General features: G+C 37.7%; 2 protein-coding genes across 2 annotated transcripts; one reads left to right on the plus strand and one right to left on the minus strand.

Moving 5' to 3' along the window:
- Positions 1-1,054: 1,054 nt before the first annotated feature.
- On the plus strand, positions 1,055-2,461 carry LOC131626387 (uncharacterized). The gene has a single exon (XM_058897203.1). It carries the CDS (start codon positions 1,055-1,057, stop codon positions 2,459-2,461), a length of 1,407 nt encoding a protein of 468 aa, XP_058753186.1.
- A 7,376-nt stretch (positions 2,462-9,837) lies between these two features.
- On the minus strand, positions 9,838-13,418 carry LOC131626371 (glycosyltransferase BC10-like). The gene is made up of 10 exons (XM_058897184.1): positions 13,231-13,418; positions 12,206-12,689; positions 11,933-12,132; positions 11,774-11,845; positions 11,596-11,686; positions 11,418-11,498; positions 11,264-11,323; positions 11,056-11,178; positions 10,928-10,966; positions 9,838-10,849 (listed from the first exon to the last, which is right to left on the minus strand). Exons 2-10 carry the CDS (start codon positions 12,590-12,592, stop codon positions 10,721-10,723), a joined length of 1,182 nt encoding a protein of 393 aa, XP_058753167.1. The 5' UTR covers positions 12,593-12,689; positions 13,231-13,418; the 3' UTR covers positions 9,838-10,720.
- Positions 13,419-20,541: the final 7,123 nt, after the last annotated feature.

A 20,541-nucleotide genomic window follows, 5' to 3' on the forward strand; every position in this document is an offset into this window, starting at 1 on the left:
TATTTAGTTTTAACTTTGCAGGATTATTAAATTTTATAGTTTGGAGGTCATTAATGTAGTATAAAAAGGAAACACAAATAACATCGCATTGGAAACAAATAAAAATATTTTTAATAAATTAATATTGATTTAATAATGTTTTTTTAGTTAAAAATATATCGCACAATATAATTATTAAATGTTAATAGTTTTAAAGTGTCCCCATTATTATAGTTTGGATCGATATCCGACTAGGTGCTATGAGAAGGGTTGGCACCATCTTTGGTTAGAAACAGATTCTACGACTGTGGTCTTTGCTTTCAATCCAATCCGCCTTTTATTGTATCCTGGTAAATTTGTAATAGATGGCTTAAGTGTGTTCATATTATGATAAATATGTCTTTTGTCGTCACTCCGGATACACTCCGCGAGAATGCCGACCTGTTTGCCTGGAGCGCAGCCGAGATGCCCGGACTCGACCCAGAGGTGGCTTGCCATCACCTGACTATCGACCCCGCCTGCAAGGGTGTCGCCCAGAGGAGAAGAAAGCAATCGCCAGAGAAAACAGCCGCGACCGAACTAGCTGTAAAAGACCTCCTAGAGGCGAAATTTATATCAGAGGCCAAGTACACCACTTGGCTCTCCAACGTTGTACTTGTTAAAAAATCAAATGGAAAGTGGCGCATGTGCATTGACTACACCGACCTTAATAGGGCTTTCCCAAAAGACGCGTATCCCCTACCCAATATAGATAAACTAGTTGATAATTCCGCCGGTTTTAAATTACTATCGTTTATGGACGCATATTCCGGGTATAACCAAATACCCATGTCCAAAATTGACAAAAAAATACACGGCCTTCATGACCGAATCGGGCAACTATTACTACAATGTAATGCCCTTCGGTCTGAAGAACGCCGGCGCAACGTACCAACGCATGATGAACAAAGTGTTCCAGGCCGAAATTTGCGATATGCTCGAAGTCTACATGGACGACATGATCGTCAAATCCCAAAAAGAAACCGACCATGCCGCCCACCTCAAAAAGGTCTTCGAGCAAGCCTGAAAGTGCAAAATGAGGTTCAACCCCGAGAAGTGCACTTTCGGAGTCCGAGCGAGAAAATTCCTCGGTTTCTACCTGACCGAAAGAGGAACCGAGGCGAATCCAGACAAATGTAGGGCCTTCTCGGACTTACCCACTTCGTACTCGAAGAAATCAATCCAAACACTAAACGGCATGCTCACGTCTTTATCCAGGTTTGTGGCCAAATCCACTCAACATGCCCTGCCCCTATTCAAACTCCTGCATAAAGAAACCGCCTTCGAATGGACGGAGGAATGCGAGCGCGCTCTCTCCCATCTCAAGCAAGCCTTCTCAAGTCCACCAGTCTTATCCCGACCCGAAGCTGGTGAGACCTTGTATCTCTACCTCGCCGTGGCCGCCGAGGCCGTCAGTGCAGCCTTAATACGAGAAACCCCAGAGGGCCAGAGACCCATTTATTTCACGAGCAAAGCGCTCCATGGACCCGAAGTTAGATACCAGCAGATCAAAAAAGTTGGGCTCGCACTAGTGACTGCAGCAAGAAGACTCAGGCACTACTTCCTGGACCACACTATAATCGTGCGAACCGAGCAACCCATAAAACAATTGCTTGCACACCCAGATATGGCCAGGAGGATGCTCCGCTTGTCGCTAGAACTCGCAGAATTCGACATAAAGTACGAGGGAAGAAAGGACCTCAAAGCACAGATCCTAGCAGATTTCGTGGCCGAAATGGCTTTCCTCAAAACAGCAAATAACAATGCCCGGAGATGGACCCTGTACGTAGACGGGGCATCGAGCTCATCCAGAAGCGGGGCAGGAATTATCCTGGAAAACGGGGAAGGGACTCTCATAGAGGTGTCCCTCTCCCTCTCATTCCCAACATCCAACAATCAGCCCGAATACGAAGCTCTGCTCGCCGGATTGCGCCTTGCAAACGACCTAGAAGCCGGAGAAATCGAGGTGTTCACTGACTCCCAACTGGTTGCTTCCCACATCTTGGGCGAATATCAAGTCAAAAGCGAGACCCTCGCCGAGTACTTAACCCTCGTGCACGGAAGACTGGCCCGATTCAGGAGCGCCAAAGTAAAACATATCCCAAGAGAACATAATTCTCGAGCGGATATCCTGTCAAAACTAGCCAGCACGAGGAAGAAGGGGGACAACAAATCCGTGATCCAGGAAATACTACCAAAACCCAGCACCGAATCTTCGTCCGGGCTAGCGCTCGTAAACGCAATCGGAGACACATCCTGCTGGATGACCCCCGTATACAACTATTTAACAAGCGACCTTCTGCCCGCCAATCTCAAAGAGGCCTCCGTAATCCGAAGGAGAGCCTGCTCGTACGTCTTGATCGAAAATCGGCTCTACAGACGAGGATTCTCAATACCTCTCCTTAAATGCATCGACGAGGGCACGGCCCCCCACATACTCTGAGAAATACACGAAGGAATCAACTCCCAACACCTAGGAGGAAGATCCCTCGCTCGGAAAGTACTCCTGCCCGGATACTATTGGCCCACCATGTAGCACGACGCCAAAGAATACGTAAAGAGATGCAAAAAATTCCAACACTTTGGGGACATGCACCTCGCACCCCCCAACGAACTCAAGTCGTTGTCGTCTCCCTGGCTATTCGCCTGGTGGGGCATGGATCTCCTTGGTCCATTCGTGACCGGGAGCAATCAGAACAAATACCTCATAGTTGCGGTCGACTACTTCACCAAATGGATCGAAGTCGAACCATTGGCCAAAATCACATCTCTGAACGTACTCCGTTTCTACAAAAGGAACATCCTCGCCCGATTCGGCATACCTCTGGACATCATCACTGACAACGGTACCCAGTTCACGGATGGGCGCTTTCAAGAGTTCGTCACAAAATTAGGAACCAAACAACACTTCGTGTCAGTCAAACACCCCTAGACAAACGGGCAAGCTGAGGCCGCCAACAGAGTAATCCTGAGGGGCATTAGAAGAAGACTAGACGAGAGCAAAAAAGGATGGGTCGAGGAACTACACAGCATCCTCTGGGCCTATCGTACCACCCCACACTCCACCACCGGGGAGGCCCCCTTCCGACTTACATATGGGACAGAGACCGTGATCCCCGTCGAAGTACACGTGCCCACCAGACGCACCGAGAAACCCCTCGAAATAGAAGGCAACCTCGAGGCAATTAGAGAAGAGCTCGACCAAGTCGAAGAAATCCGGACGGGAGCCGCACTGCGCGAAGCCTCGCTAAAAAAAATTGCCCTACGACACGATGCAAAGGTCATTAAACGAGAATTTAAGGTAGACAGCCTAGTACTCAAAAGAAACCATAAAGACTCCCGGGAGGGCAAACTGGCCGCCAACTAGGAGGGCCCCTACCGTGTTTGAGCAAAGACCGAAAACGGGGCATATTATCTGGAAAACCTGCAAGGAGAAGAACTCGCTCGACCTTGGAACGCTGAGAAGCTCAAACAATACTACAGCTAAAAACACAGGTGCGGCTCGGGTATACGCTGAGCACCTAAGGAAATAAAACAAAAAGACAGAAGTCCGCTCTCTTAATCGAGCGGACTCCTTGTCCTTCGGGGGGGCACGAATACCGAGCACTCCCGTCGTAAACAAGTACCATGTCGGCAGAACACCCCGCTCGTGAGGGGACCGTTCACGCCATGAGTCTCGGAACTCAGCACAACGAAATCCGAGACTCACCCCCCGCCAGGCTCATGTCCCCGGTAATCGACTACAGTTCCACACACTTGGCGATCAAATACGTTACAATCGAGCAAATCTTCCAAATAAGCAAAATAAAAAACAGATAAGCACGCAAAAAACACAACAACAGTACTTTATTCATCATTCATGGGAGTTACAAAACAGACACCAAATAAAAAGAAAACGCTTTACTCTGCCCGACGGGCAAAATCCTCCGAATGAAGATACTGATACCAATCCTCATCCCACTCAGTCTCAGAACCATCAGCATCAACCACGACTCTCACGCGAAATAGCTGAGCTTGAGCATCCGGGCCCCGGGCCCCCTGGGAACGATAAGTAGAGCCGGTCGAAACCTTCTTCTTCTCATTCACCTTCTTCACTCCACGAGAGCACGAGGTTGAAGAAACCTTTCATCCCTTAGCGCCACCCATCCTTGCGTAAAAATGAAGAAAGAAAGGTCCATGAGACCTCCTTTTATAGAAGAAGAAAAGGGATAGAAACGCCTGGGAAACAGAAAAAGTAATTAAAAGACAAAGACGTTGGAAACCAACGCCACGCTGTCCAAAGAGTCAAAACACATGCACATAGACTCCAAGAAACGGTCACATGAAACAATAAACGTTAAAAACTAAGCATTCCTTAATTAAAACGGGCAAAAAGCTCGGAAATGTGCCCAACTGCAGCCATGAAGACCGAGTTGGTAATATACTTACAAAATCAAAACGGGGGGAATACCCCCCGGAATAGCAGTACAAAACAAGAGACTCGCAGGCCCAACACTTAAACACTTAAACATAGAAAACCTTCAAGCACCTTCCTCCATCTGAACTTCCTCGGCTTCCTGAGTCGCTGGCTCTTCCCCGAAGACCGGAGAGACAATCTGGTCACCCTCCACACGATGGTACGGCCCGGTGCCCTTGGTCACCAACTCCACCCCAGAATTATTCAACTTAAGCTAGGCCACAGATTGAATTATAGGTGTCCTCGACAGCAGCAACACAATCGCCCCCCAAGACTCTGATGTACTGGATCAAATCCACTCGGGTCAAGAGAGCCCTCTCCTCCTCCGTCTCGTCCTCAGCATGAGCCTGAGATCGGCGAAGAGAAGCCTCCTTCACCGAGGAAGATAACATCGCTCCATACAGAGTACAAGAGAGCAAACTGTACTGGCCCTGCACGTCCGCCAAGGCATCTTCCTTCGCATTCAGCCGAGCCTTCACGGTCGTCAGCTCCTCGCCCTGCTCCCTCAGCAACTGGTCTCGTTCCACCAGAGCGGACGTCTTCACCTTAACATCCTCCTCGAGCAGCCTCACCGCTTCCGCAGATAAAGGCGCCGAACGAGCATAAAGGGTAGCCAGCTCAAGCACCCGAACCACAACCGAAGCATCCTGCACCAAGAATCTTTGTCGAACGGAAGGCTCCAAACCTTCAATATGAAGAGATTCACCACGAGGAATGGCCAGAGAAGGTCCTCCCTCAAAGAACCAGGGCTGAAGGAAGCATGAAGAGATGGTAAGGATATCGCCGGCCTCTTCCTGAGTCAGATCCACGGCTTCGGCCCTCTACCGTTTGTGACGGACCAGCGCGTCTGAATCCGGCTGCTGACGAAGAGGGGAAGGAAGCACCGTGACCGGCCTCAGGGATTCACCCTAGTCACAAGCCCGCAACGGGGAACCAACAGCAGCTGGGGAGGAAGAGGAAGTGCCTGAGCCCGTCGCCGGGGACCTCTGCACCACAGCCAACCTAGGGCCAGCACTCTTCTTGATAATCCCCTTGGCCTTGCTCGCCTGTCTGAGCATTCGTTCATTACGCGCCCGATCCATCGACTCTACAAAGAAAATTAAAAACGTAAGGATCAGTCCATCATAAGATCACTACCAAAAGCTACAACAACAAAATGACAAGTTAAAATAACAAAACAAAGGGGAGAGGGGCAGATACCCAGATAGGCAAATGCGCCCTCATCAGTCCCACTAGCCAGGAGTTCCTTTATACTGATCACGCCCGGTTCCCTAACAATCTCTTCATCTTCATCCACAACAGGCTTCCCCGAACGGTCCACTTTGGCGACCACAGGAAGGCCTTGCACGAAGTTCTGAAGGAGAGCGTAGTCCCCCCGTGCATCCTCATCCAAATCCGAAAGTTTGGTGATATACTGGTCAGTGCCATACTCAAAGTGATCCCAAGACCACAAAAATCTAAATTTATGCCTCCGAGTAGTGACCGGCTCCCCAATATCATTAAGTACTGGACGATCGTTGACATCTACTGTCGGAACCCTAGCGAAGACATTGTCACGGGCCTCCCGAGACTGAGGACGGATGAGGAAGAAGCGGGGCTTATAACCCTTCAAGGAATCCGAGTAAGACTTGAAAATTTTCTTAGACTGCTTCAAAGACATCCATCCAAAGCGACCGTCCCTCACCGTGCGTTGCACACAAAATATATAAAAGAACAAAGGGATTGTCGCCCCTATCTTCAGGTGAGAGCAGACCAGCTCGAACGCCCGGATGAAAGCGGTCGAATTAGGGTGAAGTTGCGCAGGGGCCACCTCCAGGTGGTTAAGAACGGCCATCTGAAACTCTGAAAAAGGCACGCGGAACCCCATCTCCCGGAAGACTACCTCGTACATTGGGAGCAAATTGGGGGGATATACGTCACAGATACGATCCCCTTCAGCCGGGATAAGAACCGACCATCCATTCCTGGAGGTGTCCCCGGCGGGATCCACGTGACCCCCAATCTCTGTGAAAATATCCGAGTCATCCTCCATAAAATAACTCTCGATGTCAAGCGCTTCCTGGACCATCCAGGCCGACAGAGGCACCTCCTGCCGGGCCGGGGGAGTAGAGGACGACGAACCCGAGGCTGACGCACGCCCCACTTTGGCCATATTTCACCTGAAACACAGGGGAGAACACTGAATTCGACAATTAAATCAAATCCACCCTTCCACCACCATTCAGAGTAAAAGGGAGCACCAAAGGTCCAAGGACCGAACGGCCCGCGACCTTGCCCCCGTCCAGAAAAACAGAATTCGAGCAAAAGGGAGACACGTACCAAAGGAAGGGGCAAAGACACACGCTACGTCATAATGACCTATTCTCCTAAAAAACGCTAAAAACACAGTCACGGTTGATCAATACTCCCAAACTGCTATCAACAGGCTAAATGGTATCCTCAAGCAAAAGACTCAACCGTACACGGCCGCAAGCAGCGGAGAAATCCTCCATCTCCGCCACCTATCGCCGGCTTCATCTTATATCTTCATCGAAAATCATTCCTAAAAGACCTATCCTAACCACGTGCAAATGATTCCTAACAAACATCAAAGCATGAAAAGTCATAGATAAAGGCAAATATGAACTTACAAGTAGGATTTTCGCGGAAGAAACGAAGAACAGAAAGAAGATCACCACAGCAGAGCTATCGGTCGGCAGCGGAGAAGAGATAACGGAGTGAAGGAATTTGAAAAGTTTGGGAAAAATGGCGAGTCCTGATATTTATAGGCTGCTGAAGACATCACATGCGCCGCACGTGCAACTCTGTGAAACGGTATGGCCATCATTAACCCTAGCAGCCTAGGTATAGGATAGCCATCATTTCGTATTAAATGTGACGCGTCCCCGAACTGACTTTCCCGAAACGACACGCTTCCTGACTACCAGCCTAATTCTTCCTCTCCCCGGAAGCTTCGGGCCTATCCCCCTCAAACACTCAGGGCACACGTCCTCGGAAGATCCCCCGGATCCACTTCCTCTAAGTCGTCACTCCCACGAGCAGAAGCAACGATTTAGGGGGCTCCTGTTCTGGACCGACCCAATCATTCTAATTGGGCCTATCCAACCTTCGGCCCAAGGCGCCTTAGACCACGCGTGGAAGCCTCCCCCGGACCGCTCCGGGCAAACGCCCAGGACAACCGACCACGAGAGAGCCTCGTGCCCAGTAAGCAGCCAGCTCGCACGTCACTTAAATCTCCGCCTTAGAAGGAGGAGTCAACTCCGCATAAGGACACCCTATAAATAGCCCTCTCGCCACAGAGGGCAAGGTAATCTTTTCTGACCCCAAAATTCTCTCACTTTATTGTACCTTGTGGAACACATACTTACTTTGGCATCGGAGTGCCTTGCAGGTACAACCCTTTTTCCCCTCTCAGCCGTTCCGAACTTCAAGCCTTCATTGTTGTTGTCCATCTGATTTGCTCGGGAAGATCATATATATATATATATATATATATATATATATATATATATATATATATATATATATATATATATATATATATATATATATATATATATATATATATATATATATATATATATATATATATATAGGATCAAATGACACCAAGGTGTCAAAGTTTAATTTGACACCAAATCTCAACCGTTAAAATAATTGATCAAACGGTGATACTAAATGTAATAAAATAATAATAATAATAAAATATTTAGCATATTTTTCTCCTATAAAATAGGCTATTTATTATCACCGTTTGATCAATTATCTTAACGGTTGAGAGAGAGAGGAGGGTTATACTTACTCCACATCTTGACCATGAATTCTTTTCAATCTAATGGTTAAAAATAATAATGAATAGTTTTCTCTCTCCATATTTAATTATTTATTATTTTTAATCATTAGATTGAAAATAATAAATGGTCAAGATGTGGAGTAAGTTATAATAACTTACTCTTGGAGTAAATATAACCCTCCTCATATATATATATATATATATATATATATATATATATATATATATATATATATATATATATATATATATATATATATATATTAGTAAAAAGGACTAATATATCGGCCATGCCTTATAAGCCTTAGAAAAATGGCTAAATAAATTTGTCTATATATACATATTAGTAAAAAGGACTAAATAGTTCGACCTATAAATGCATATATAGGAAGGCCTATAAGGCTTCTTAAGTAATATGGATTAAAAATCTTAATGAGAATCAGACTTTTAAATAGTCTTTCAAGTCAGGCCAGACTTTTAAAAAGGTCAGAGAAAAAAAGAGCTTATGATAGGCCATAGGCCATGCTCAAGCCTTTTAAATTTCTCGTAGGTCGGACTCAAGCCTTCTAAAGCATTGCCTAGTCTAGCCTATTTCCACCATTCTCGATGGTTTTTGTTTCACATAATAAATATTAGTTATTTTATATTAAATTATGTTAAGAATTTAATTCATGGTGTCGAAGCATGTTGTTGTCGAAGCACGTATGTTGTTTGTCTTAGTAGAATTAGGTATTGTGTCGTTTACTTATGGATCAAGCAAATTCAAAATCTACAAATTTGGAGTAACTTTATTATTGTAGAGTGTGTGATTCACTTGCAGTTGCAAAGAATAAAAAATCATATTTAAAAGGCATCGAGAAACTCTGCAGAAACTCTATTTTTTCTTCTTTTCGTTAAAACCCTAATTCATCTTTCTTCTCTGATTCATCTTTTCCTCTTCCATATTCGATTGTGTAACATAATCATCTTGCAACCAAGGTTGATTGATTCACTCGAATGAATAGTGAAGAACAAAAAGCAAAATCGATCGGTTGATTAATAATTGTTCCTCAAAATTAATTTAAAATTCTCCATAGATTTGGTGTAATTCCAACAAATTAGACATTAAATAAACAATAATAATAATGTAATAATCATGTAAAAAAATTGTGAATTAACTAAAATTGTGACTACATGGGTTATTTGGACCTACACAAAACTTTTTTCAGATTTCATGGCAAAGAACACGTCAAAGACGTCGAACACAAACCTCCATATGGACAATATTCGTGGATGGCTCATCCAACATTAAGAGTTGTGGGGTTGAGGTCCTGTTAGAAAATGATGAGAAATTCATCATTGAAGTGGTTCTAAGAATCGGGATTCTAACATCTAATAACCAATAAGAGTGTGAGGCTTGTCTAATTGAGATATTGTGTGCTATTTATGTAAGGGTCGGAGAAGTAACGATTAAGTATTACTCATTATAGGTGGCGTCACAGATCAAAAGAGAATATCAAGCCAATGACCTAATCATGCAACTATACTTGGCAATTGTGAAAGTCGTGTGCTTGAGGGATTGTGGAGCATTATATCTTTTGACTTAATCACTTATCTTTTACTGATCTCATGATTGACAAATTGTGAACTATTATGCTTATTGGACCACTACAGATATAAGTGATCCAATCCCACTTTGCATTAACCGACCTCAATCCACCCCCTCTATTAGACAGTACTTAAATTGGCATGGTGAAATTGTCCCCGAGTCATATGCGCTAACTTGCCACGCCATCCTCTACGGGCGAGGTCATTGTATGATGAGGACGACTTGGCTTTGACTCAAGAAATTGTCTCGGCCTCGTATCATAAGATATACTTGAATAGGAATCTAACACATGAAGCCTATACAAAGAAGGAAAAAGGGGATAAATGGGAAGTAACATCTATAACGGTCAAAGGCCTTGTTGAGCATGCACCAGGTTTCAAATGTGATGGTTGGTAATGGTGAAACTATTATGGCAGGTCTAACTTCAGAACTTCTTTGGCCCAAATCCAACACCAAACAAAAGCTGCACACTTTTGACCTTAAAGACTTCCCCACATTTCAAATCCAAATCAAACTGCAACACTATTTGTATTTTCATTCAATCACTATGTAAATTTTACAAAAGACCAGAAAATGAGTACCATCCACCCTCTCCCTCAAAACATGCTATGCAATTGCAAAACTTTAATAAACCAAAATCGGAGAGGGTGGAAATGATCCATCCTATCAATCACCTATAATTCCTATATAAAACCGCTCTAACTGCATTGCCAGTACCTTCAACTTGACACAATATCAACAGCTATCATGTGATCACCGCAACTCTGCTACAATTTACAACTCATGTTACATATATGAGAAACCAAAACGTAGGCCGAAAGCAACGTCTGATCCAGCCAAAGAATTGATAGAAAAAATCGCTGACTCAAGAGGATGAATAATTGGAGAGAAGCTTCAACAAACTGTCTTGTGTTTCCGGTGTGAATTTCCTAGCAAATAGGTAACACGGCTTCTGAATTCCATTCCATAAGCAAGGCCATTGTAGTACTTCTTTCTGTTAAAAAAAGGAAAATTGTTAAATCGCTTAATGTATTCTCGATAAATCAGGGGAACACGAGAGCTGTCAGCATACCTTCTCGTCACTAGTGATATGCACGCTTTCGTCGATGGACTGCAAACACAATGAAGTTAACATGAATATCCATTAGCCTAACTCAAAAATAATATAACAAAGTTATAGTTACAGATGTAGAACTTTACCGTAATAGTGTTCAAAAGATTGTAACTAATATCCTGAGTCACATACGATTTTGGATGCCATTTTTGTTCAGACCAGTCAACATGAGTTACTGACCAGTTTGCAATTCCGCCAGGATCGACAATCTAATACAGAAACATTATCCGATAAGTAGACGGTTTAAAACTGTTTAAACAAATTTGTATTACAGTTTACGAACGGAATACTCACCGTGAAGAAAGTCGGTAAGTAATGCTCATCTGCAATGCAATTCTTCCCATCTACACCGGGCTGTAAAATCAAGAATTTAGTTCAGATTAATAATCAAGCATCGGACTTATTATGAAGTAAGCATTTTAAGGACAACAATATACAAAAACTACACCTCACAGTGAGCCTGAAATATTGAGTAATACAAGTGATCAGCCATAACCATAATAGCATGTTGCCGTTTTATAGAGAACCACTGCAAAAATTCACGATTTTAAACAGTTTTCGTACAAAAATTCACGATTTTAGTACAAATAAGTCAATTCAAACAGGCCGTTGATGCAAAAATGTACCTGAGCACCCTTTCTGAAGTCCTTAACCTCGACTTCAGGTAACATGCGTTCTGAATATCTGCCATTGCCAACAGGACCAGGATCGCGAAAGCTAAAACAGAAAAGTAAGTAACGCTTTAATCAAGGACACCGTAAAAGAAAAGATCAACCAACTCTATCGAGAAGAAACATAGCATACCAGTCTACAAAGCTGATATTTGTATACATCAGATAATCGAAAATATAACTGAAATTATACAGCGGCACGCAGCTACAACAAAACCAATACAAGAAGATCAGAAACTAAAATAAATAAATAAATAAACTAACTGTGCCAAAATTACCGAGCAAATTTTACCTATCAGAAAGTAAAACAAAATGCTGGTTATGAGGATCTTGTAGCGCATTTGCCAGGAGTCGTCGCTCTGCATCAATCATTGACATTTTACCCCATACCACCTGGCCACTACGTATATCCCGATTAACAAAGTAACGGCTCACATGAACTGGTTTGGTCTTAGACGCGTGCACATAAATGGAAAACTTCCCTTCATGACCCTGCGAGAAAAAGAGAAGAATTAACAGACGCTAAAAAAACCAAACCGATGAACTCACATATGCAAAACCTTACTTGGAAGAAGTTATCCCACAATTTCTCAAACGGTAGAGACCCCGGCGTCAAAAACATGAAAGCGATTTTCGGATTCGTTGGCATAACTACCGGTGTATTCAAAATATCTCTAAAAACAGCCTGTGCTGCAATCTCATCATCAGTGTATTCCCTTACAGGAACAGGAGGAAGCCAATCAGCAATTTCTTTGCACTTTCTAGTAGAGAACTTGTTACAAATTGTACGGTTTTGCAGCCGGTAAAGATAAGCACAAGTTACAACAAACATGATTACAAATGAAACCAGAACACCAATCCTTATCAGCTTCTTCATCGGAACACGGTATCGTGATCCGGAAAAGATCTGCATATCGCCCACAGTTCGACCCCAAAACTTCGCTGTATTCATCTATGTAAATGAATAACAGCTTTCAATCATCAACAGCATAAACCAAGCTCACACCACAAGAACTAGAAATCTTCAATGGATTCAAAAGCTTAAAAATCTGAAAATCAAATCAAAATACAAAAGATGAACACATTACCAAAAAAAATTAAACTACTTAACGCCACTAAGTATAAGTAAATACATGAGTTAATCATAGCCACAATTTTCAATCATAAATCAAATATCTAACCAAACATATAACATAATTTATCAAAGTTTTAAAACGGTACCAAAAGATATCAATACTGATACTGTTATTCTCTACGATAAAGAACAAATTGTGGTCAAGTCACACTGCAACGACCGCAATCAGTTTCGCAACACTTGTACTGATTAAATAACTAAAATCGGTCGCGACAAAACAGTAACGGAAGGTGCTGATACTGATACTACTGAAGTTACTTAAATTCAAACAAGAACTAAGAATTGGAAAATTAAGAACAAGAATAAACAACAAATCACATGAAAATGATAAAATAAAATACTACAGTAACATTAAGAAATCAATTTACTTACAAAAAAAATACATGAAAAAGTTCAAAGAATTTATGGACGTTGTATCGTAACATATGAATAAACAGAATAAAAAATCAACATACATTGGTTTGGTGTTTTAGTTGGGGAAGAGAGAGGGTTTGGTTTTTGTGATTTGAGTTCTTGAAGAAAACGAAAAAAACGAAAACGAAACGTTTGGTTTGGTTCTTTGTTTCTCTCTCTAAAAAACAGAAAAAAGTGTAGCCGAGTGGCAGTATGCAATGGCTGGGTTGGCAGACCGAGACGAAGGAACAGTCGCTTTTTGATTTTGTTTGTACCAAAAAACTATTGGTTACTCTCATTTATGTGTTTTTTTTTAAATAATAAAATAATATTAATTAATATTATACCAGTAATAAATAATATATTTTTTTAAATATACTTTTTGACCATTAAAAATATAAAGAAATCTTTTTTAAATTTTTATACCAAAGTATATGATATTAATTAGGAGTGGAAAATCCGTTTTGCCCGCACTTTTTTGCAGAGCGGGATAAGGTTTTAGACTCATTGTCGTAAACGTGTCTCCCTGCTCCTCCCTATTTTTTTGCGGGCATTGAATTTTTTCATACAATTTTATGATTTTTAGGCCTAGTAGGATCAATGCTCGCGAGCTTTTCCCGCCCAGCCCTCATGTTTGTGCGGGACGGAACAAGATTTTAAGTCCACACTATCAAATATGCCTGTTCCGCTCTATTTTTTCGCAGGCTTTTGCGAAGCGGACATATACTGGACTGCATCTCCGTTTGCCACCCCTAATATTAATAATATATATTTATATATACAAGTGATATATATAATTAAATGACCAAATATGTAATTTTAGTATTATACTCATAGCCGTCTTTAAGGGCGTGCAAGGCGACCTACAGCACCGGGCCTCACACTTTTTCATGTTTTAGCTATAACAAAAAGGGCCTCCGATTATATATTTCACTGCTAATTTACGCTTAAATAGGGCCCCTTAAAAAAATTTCACGATTTAATTGTAGATAACTTCAACTTCTTATACAGGGCCTCTTAAAAGTTTGAGACGGCTCTGATTATACTATATTTATATTCATAGTATAATTGATTTTGTTGACCAAAATATATTTATAATAATAATTTATATTATCACCAATAATTTACGATGTGAAATCACAAATTTTTTTAAAATTATTTATATCTCTTGGTTCTATTTATAAATGACAATTTACTTTTGAGATTCATTCAATAATAGTTGAATTTGGTCTAATAACAAGTTAGATACATTAATTATTAATAAATTTAAAAAATAACATGTCTCTTATCATCAAGGGTGTGTTTGTTTGAAGGATTAAAATTATAATCTTGGGAATATCATTCCTAGGAATATTAATGCTTGGAACTTTATTCCTATCAATGTGTTTGGCAAATGAATAAAGTTCTTAGGAATAATGTTAGATTTTTTTTAAGGAAAATGCTTATTATTAAGAAAATTGAAAAACAAGAAATGCAAGAATAAATCCTAACCATCCATTATCACCACAACCCCATGATCCATATTAAAAAGAAAGCTAAATTTAAAATTAATTTAAAATTCCCCACTAAAATAGTGACACATATTCATTCTTGCATTTCTTCTTCAAATTTCTTCGTACTAAATAGCACTACTCTTTTTTTAATTAAATTTTAAAAATTAAAAATTGAAAAGTAAATGTGTTAAAATAATATGAGAGTGGGAAGTTATGGTGGGTTATTTTATATTTCCATGGGAATGTAAGATTCCAATCCTTTTACATGGGAATGAAAATGAAGAAATTCATGAACAAAATTTATTCCTAGGAATAAAAAAGTACCCGGGAATAATTTATCAAAACTTAAAACAAACAAAGGAATATATGAATTCCAATTTCACATTCCCAGGAATAACATTTGTATCTCCGAAACAAACACCCCCTAAGAGTTAGGACTAGAGATAGTAAGTTATATGGTTAGGGAAGGCAAATTACATAAACTCCACCCATAAAAATTTATAGGAACTAAAATATATCATTTTTTTAATAGGTACTAGAAAAACAAATTTAAAATACTTATAAGGACCAAAAATATATTTAGCCCTAAATAAAATATAAATACAATTTTAATATACATTTATTATTTCTAAAATATAACTTAAAATATCTCTCTCTTCTACCTTTCAGATTTATATTTAAATAATAAGTTAAAACTTTCAAATTTAAATTATAAGTTAAATATTAAAACTTAATATAGTTCAAGTAAACATATTTTTATACTCATCAAATTATGTGTTAAATATTTTATATAAAATTTATTCTATTTATAAAAATAACATATTAATATACCAAATAAATTTTTCATATAATTTTTTTTATTTTATAACTCTTATTATATAGTAATAATGAACAGAATAAACATTTAACTCATTTTATAACTCTTATTATATAGTAATGATAAATAAAATTGCAATAAATTGTAATTGATGAATAAAAATAGTTTTAATTAAGTCCGTGCAACACAATTTACCTATAGTTATGTGTAAATCTCCCAAAACAAAATAAGTTTTAAATTATGAGAAAAAGGATATGTACTAATAGTATAAAATATTTTTACACTGTCAATCAATCACAATCATATATCCAATTAAAATACAATTTTAATTTAAAAAAATTAATATGACATAGCAAGTGTAAGAATTTTGATTGAATGTATGTGTAAAGTTTGTTTACACTGTCAGTGCACTACCTTTACACTCTTAAATTATATATGGCAAATAAAAGGAGGATATATTGACAACAAAGGTAAACCAATAAAGTTATTTAAAATTTGTCCTTAAATTTTAATTTTAATTTAATACAGTGTCCTTTTGTTTTAATTTTCAAAAATATTTTTTATTTTTTTAAAACTAATTTTTTTAAAAATATTTTAAAATATTAAAAAAACTTTATTTAAAAAAAACTATTTGAAATAATTTTAATACTTTAAATAATGTTTTGAGATTTTGATATTCGAAAAAAGTTATAGTAAAATGTTTAAATACCTAAAATAATTATGTAAGCAAATTTTTTATTTGAGTTTTTTTATAAATTCTTTATATTTTTTTTAAACAAGAAATATGTATATCATTTTAGAAAAGCTGAAACAAAAGGATTCAAATCTCTATTAAACATTTATTCAAAAGCATTGACATTTTTCTAATTTTATTTTGGCCAAATACTTTCTTAGAATAGTTAGCATAAAACATTTCAAGTATTTTTTATTTTATAATATAAAAAATGCTATATTTTTCTATATAATGTATAGTATATCACCTTCTGTAACATCTATCTCCCAACTCCTCCTTTTAGTTTTTGGGTCATTAAAATGAAAATAAATTTCAGAAGAATAAATAAAATTAGATGAAATTACTTATATGAAAGTATACAGTAAAAACATTGTGCAATGTAATTAAAGTCTATTGCCATCAAAGTTAAATTTTAAGCTATTGATCGAATAAAATTATAGTTGAGTAGATTTAATTCAAAATTGTCCAAAATGTAAGAAATGTTAAAAATTAAATTACGACTGTGATAGAAATTAAATTAAAATTTTATGTTACACATTATAAAGAAAAATCTAGAAAGAAACACTTTTTTATATATGAAAAAAAATATGCACTGACAGAACAACCACAACCTAATTAAAACATAATTTTAATTTTAAAAAACTAATATAACATGACAAGTGTAATAATTTACATTGACTGTATGTCTAAATTTAGTTTACACTGTCATTGCACTACATTTAAACTCTAAAAAAGATTATAAAATTAAAATGCTTTGTACAGTTTATTTTAGAAAGAAAATCGAATAAAAACCTCTTTTTTTAAAGTTTTTTTAGAGCTTAAAGATAATGCATTGTCGGTGTAAAATATTTTACACGGTTAAAAACAAATAATTTATATGTGATCTAAAGAAAAAAACCAAATTTCTACAAAAACTAACGGTTATGATTTTACTGACAATGTAAAACTGCTTTACACCGTCGGTGTATTTCGATTAAATTTTTTTATACTATTTAACACAAATTTCAATTTAAATTATACTAAGTTTCATAATTCCAAACTTTTTTTAAGAAGAGAATCACTCATTCAACCTCTTTAGCTATAAAAATTAAATTATAAAAATAAATAAATAAAATCACGCATATTGAAAAAATGAGATGAAATTATTTTATTAAAATCTAAAAGATAACCATAAAAAAAATGGCAGTGACAAAAAAGTTAGGAATGTCTCAAAATAATTGTAGAATTAAAATTTTGTCCGATTTAATTAAAATCTATTATAAGTGAAGTTAAATTTCAAACTAATGACTGAATGAGATTACAATTGTTGTAGATTTGATTCAAAATTTTTAAGGATGCAAGAGAAGATGTTCAAAATAAAATTACGTTAGAAAATGTAATATATAATTTAAATTGAAACATTTTTAATAAAATTACGTTAGAAAATGTAATATATAATTTAAATTGAAACATTTTTTTTACACTGTAAAAAAACGATTTGGATAAATAATAATTTTTTGTTATAAAGAATTGTAAAAGAAAATTAATTTAAATGTTTTGTGAAATTTATTTTAGGAAGAGAATTTGAAAAAAAATGAAAGAAGATATTCACGCTCTTAAATAAATTATTAATTAATATTCTAAAATTAAATTAATGGACAAAATTTAGAGTGAAGTGCGGAGGTTGTGGTGGAGTAGAGCTTCTAATGCGACAGAGTGGAGGTGTACCTATAAAATTAACACTCTGACGCTCAAGTCATTATGTGAAACTGTAGAGAGTATTGAAGTTGTGTTTGAAATTTGTTACCTAAAATGGCGTCATTCCTTGTATATTGGGAAGAGGAATAACAACCTTGCTATCTTTTAAGCGTGAAATGCAGAGGATCGTTGGATGGGCCTGAGAAGAGGATACTTCACAAGTTTGAAGGGTGACCTATCCCCTTTTACACCTGCATTTTTTGAAAGTTATGCGTTCGTCTTCTACTAACTTCTTTTGAGAAGGAAGTTTTTAACCATTTATGCATCCCCCCTTCGCAACCCTATCCTTATGCCTAAGGTTTCGTACGAGTATTCTAGTAATGGTATGAATATCAGAATATGGTCCATATCGCCAGCTGGAAGTATTTTAAAACTAATTACTTCCTAGCTAAGACTATTTCTCCCCTTACTCATAAGAAATTTTATGGCATTTACCCACTTCCGCCAGGCAAATTGAGTGCACGGACCGGAGGCAACGACTCTAGTTTCCGGATCATTTCTCATAAGGTGTTAAATGTTGTTGGTAAGGTTGTTCGTGGACCGGTTTGATTCGATTTTGAGAGAATCTGATACCTAAACCGATCAAAAAATATGGATTGGTTTGAATTGAGTTTGTATATTTTTTCGATAAAATCCAAATCAAATCAACCCGAGTAACAACGGGTTGGTTTGGTTTTGATTGATTGGATACATTAGAAACAAATGTATTTGGATACAAGTCGTAATAGCTTACTTTTCGAGTATTCCTCTTCTGTTCAAAAGTACAATAATTAACCGAATTTCATTCATTCTTTTATGAATGAAAAATGATTAGTTGGATGTAATATTCATCTAAGTCGCCGACTATTTGGATACAAGTCGTAATAGCTTGTCTTGCGAATCCTTGTCTTCTTGAAAGAATCGTAAGTTGATTCGCCTCACAATTTTCATAACAAACTTGGATGAAAAAGGATTAGTTGGACGTAATATCCATCTTAGTTCCCGAGTATTTGGATACAAGCCATAATAGCTTGCTTTTTGAATACTCGTCTTCCACCTAAAAACAATGTCAACCAATTAAACCTATCATTTTTCCGTCTTAACATGACCGAAAACTTTTTTCATAAAATAACGGTATTTTATCCATTCCGACGCAACAAACAAACCAATGCTTCATTTCGCTCATATGCGACAAGTAGAGGAAATAGGTTGGGTCGAGCTAGGCTTTGGCAAGCCTAAGCCTGGCCTGTCAAAAAAACTGAAACTTAAGCTTGGCCTGTAGCCTGTCGTAGACTTATTTTTTAGACTTGAGTCTGACCTTTCCGAATGCTTGGTTAGCCTGTTAGCCTACATAAGAGCCTATTTATTTTAGACATATGTAAATAAACATATAAAATAATGTTTAAATAGACTAACTAAAAGAACTTATGAGAACAATATTCATCATGTGTTTTCATCTTATTTTCACAAGTTCTTCAAGATAATCAAGTTATATTAATGTATTTTAATTCAAAATACAAAACATAACATGATGATAAAAAAAGTATTCATATTTATTTAAATAGTCCGGCCTAATAGGCTTAAAAGGTTTTTTTAAGGCCTGAAGTCTAACATTTTTAACTAAATAAGCTTATAAAAAAGTCTAGGCCTTTTCTATTTAAAAATAATGTGTGACTTAACAAGAGCTTATATAGGCTAGCATGTAAGCTCCTGTTATCGGCCTAACCTATTTTCACCCCTAGCAACAAGTAAGCAACGCTTAACCGCTCGAATGCAGCCTAAGCATCATTCACTAAAATTAATCATCAAACAAACATTTTCTACTAAAAACTATGAAACTTTGAGTAAAAAAAACTCATTCATACGTTTCTAAACTAAGAAAAAAAATGAAAAGAAAAATCACAAACACACTTGTCTGCCAAAATATAAAATTATAAAGTAAAGATACTTTAAATATATAATATTATTTAGTAGATTGCAAGATCAGAAAGTAGAGTGGAGAAACTTGATCTACTGTAACCACGCAAGACCCCGTGCCAACTTTATCTTATGGCTCGCTTGTCACAAAAGGCTAGTGACGAAGGATATATTATTTAAATATGGAATGATTGATAACAAAAGTTGTTGTTTTTGTGCAAGGGAAGAGTCAATGAATCACCTGTTTTTTGAATGTGAAACTATGAAGAGGATATGGATGGAGGTTCTGAATTCGACACAAGTCCACCATGCTCCCGGGGATTGGCGTAATGAATTTAAATGGCTTCTACAACAAACAAAGGGTAAAGGTGCTAGAGCCGCTATCATCAAAATGGCGGTTTCGGAAACAATCTATGAGCTTTGAAAGATTCAAAACAACAAGAATTTTGGAGAACCTATTGATACCACTACAATAGGAAGGAAAATTATAGATACATTGGTGTACAGAGGGTGGAATAAAAAGAATCTTAAAAAGTATATAGCCATCTTAATGATAAAGGGGGATAGTTTTACTTTCTTTTCTTTTTTTACCTGTTTTTCTAGTCCATTGTGCTTGATTAGTGGCTGGATCCGATTGGGATCGCTTGTACTTAAAGTTTTTTTGATTTATTAAAGTATTTCTTATTTCAAAATATAT

The sequence above is a fragment of the Vicia villosa genome, unplaced genomic scaffold, assembly GCF_029867415.1.
Source record: "Vicia villosa cultivar HV-30 ecotype Madison, WI unplaced genomic scaffold, Vvil1.0 ctg.000283F_1_1, whole genome shotgun sequence".
Classification (NCBI taxonomy): Eukaryota; Viridiplantae; Streptophyta; class Magnoliopsida; order Fabales; family Fabaceae; genus Vicia; species Vicia villosa.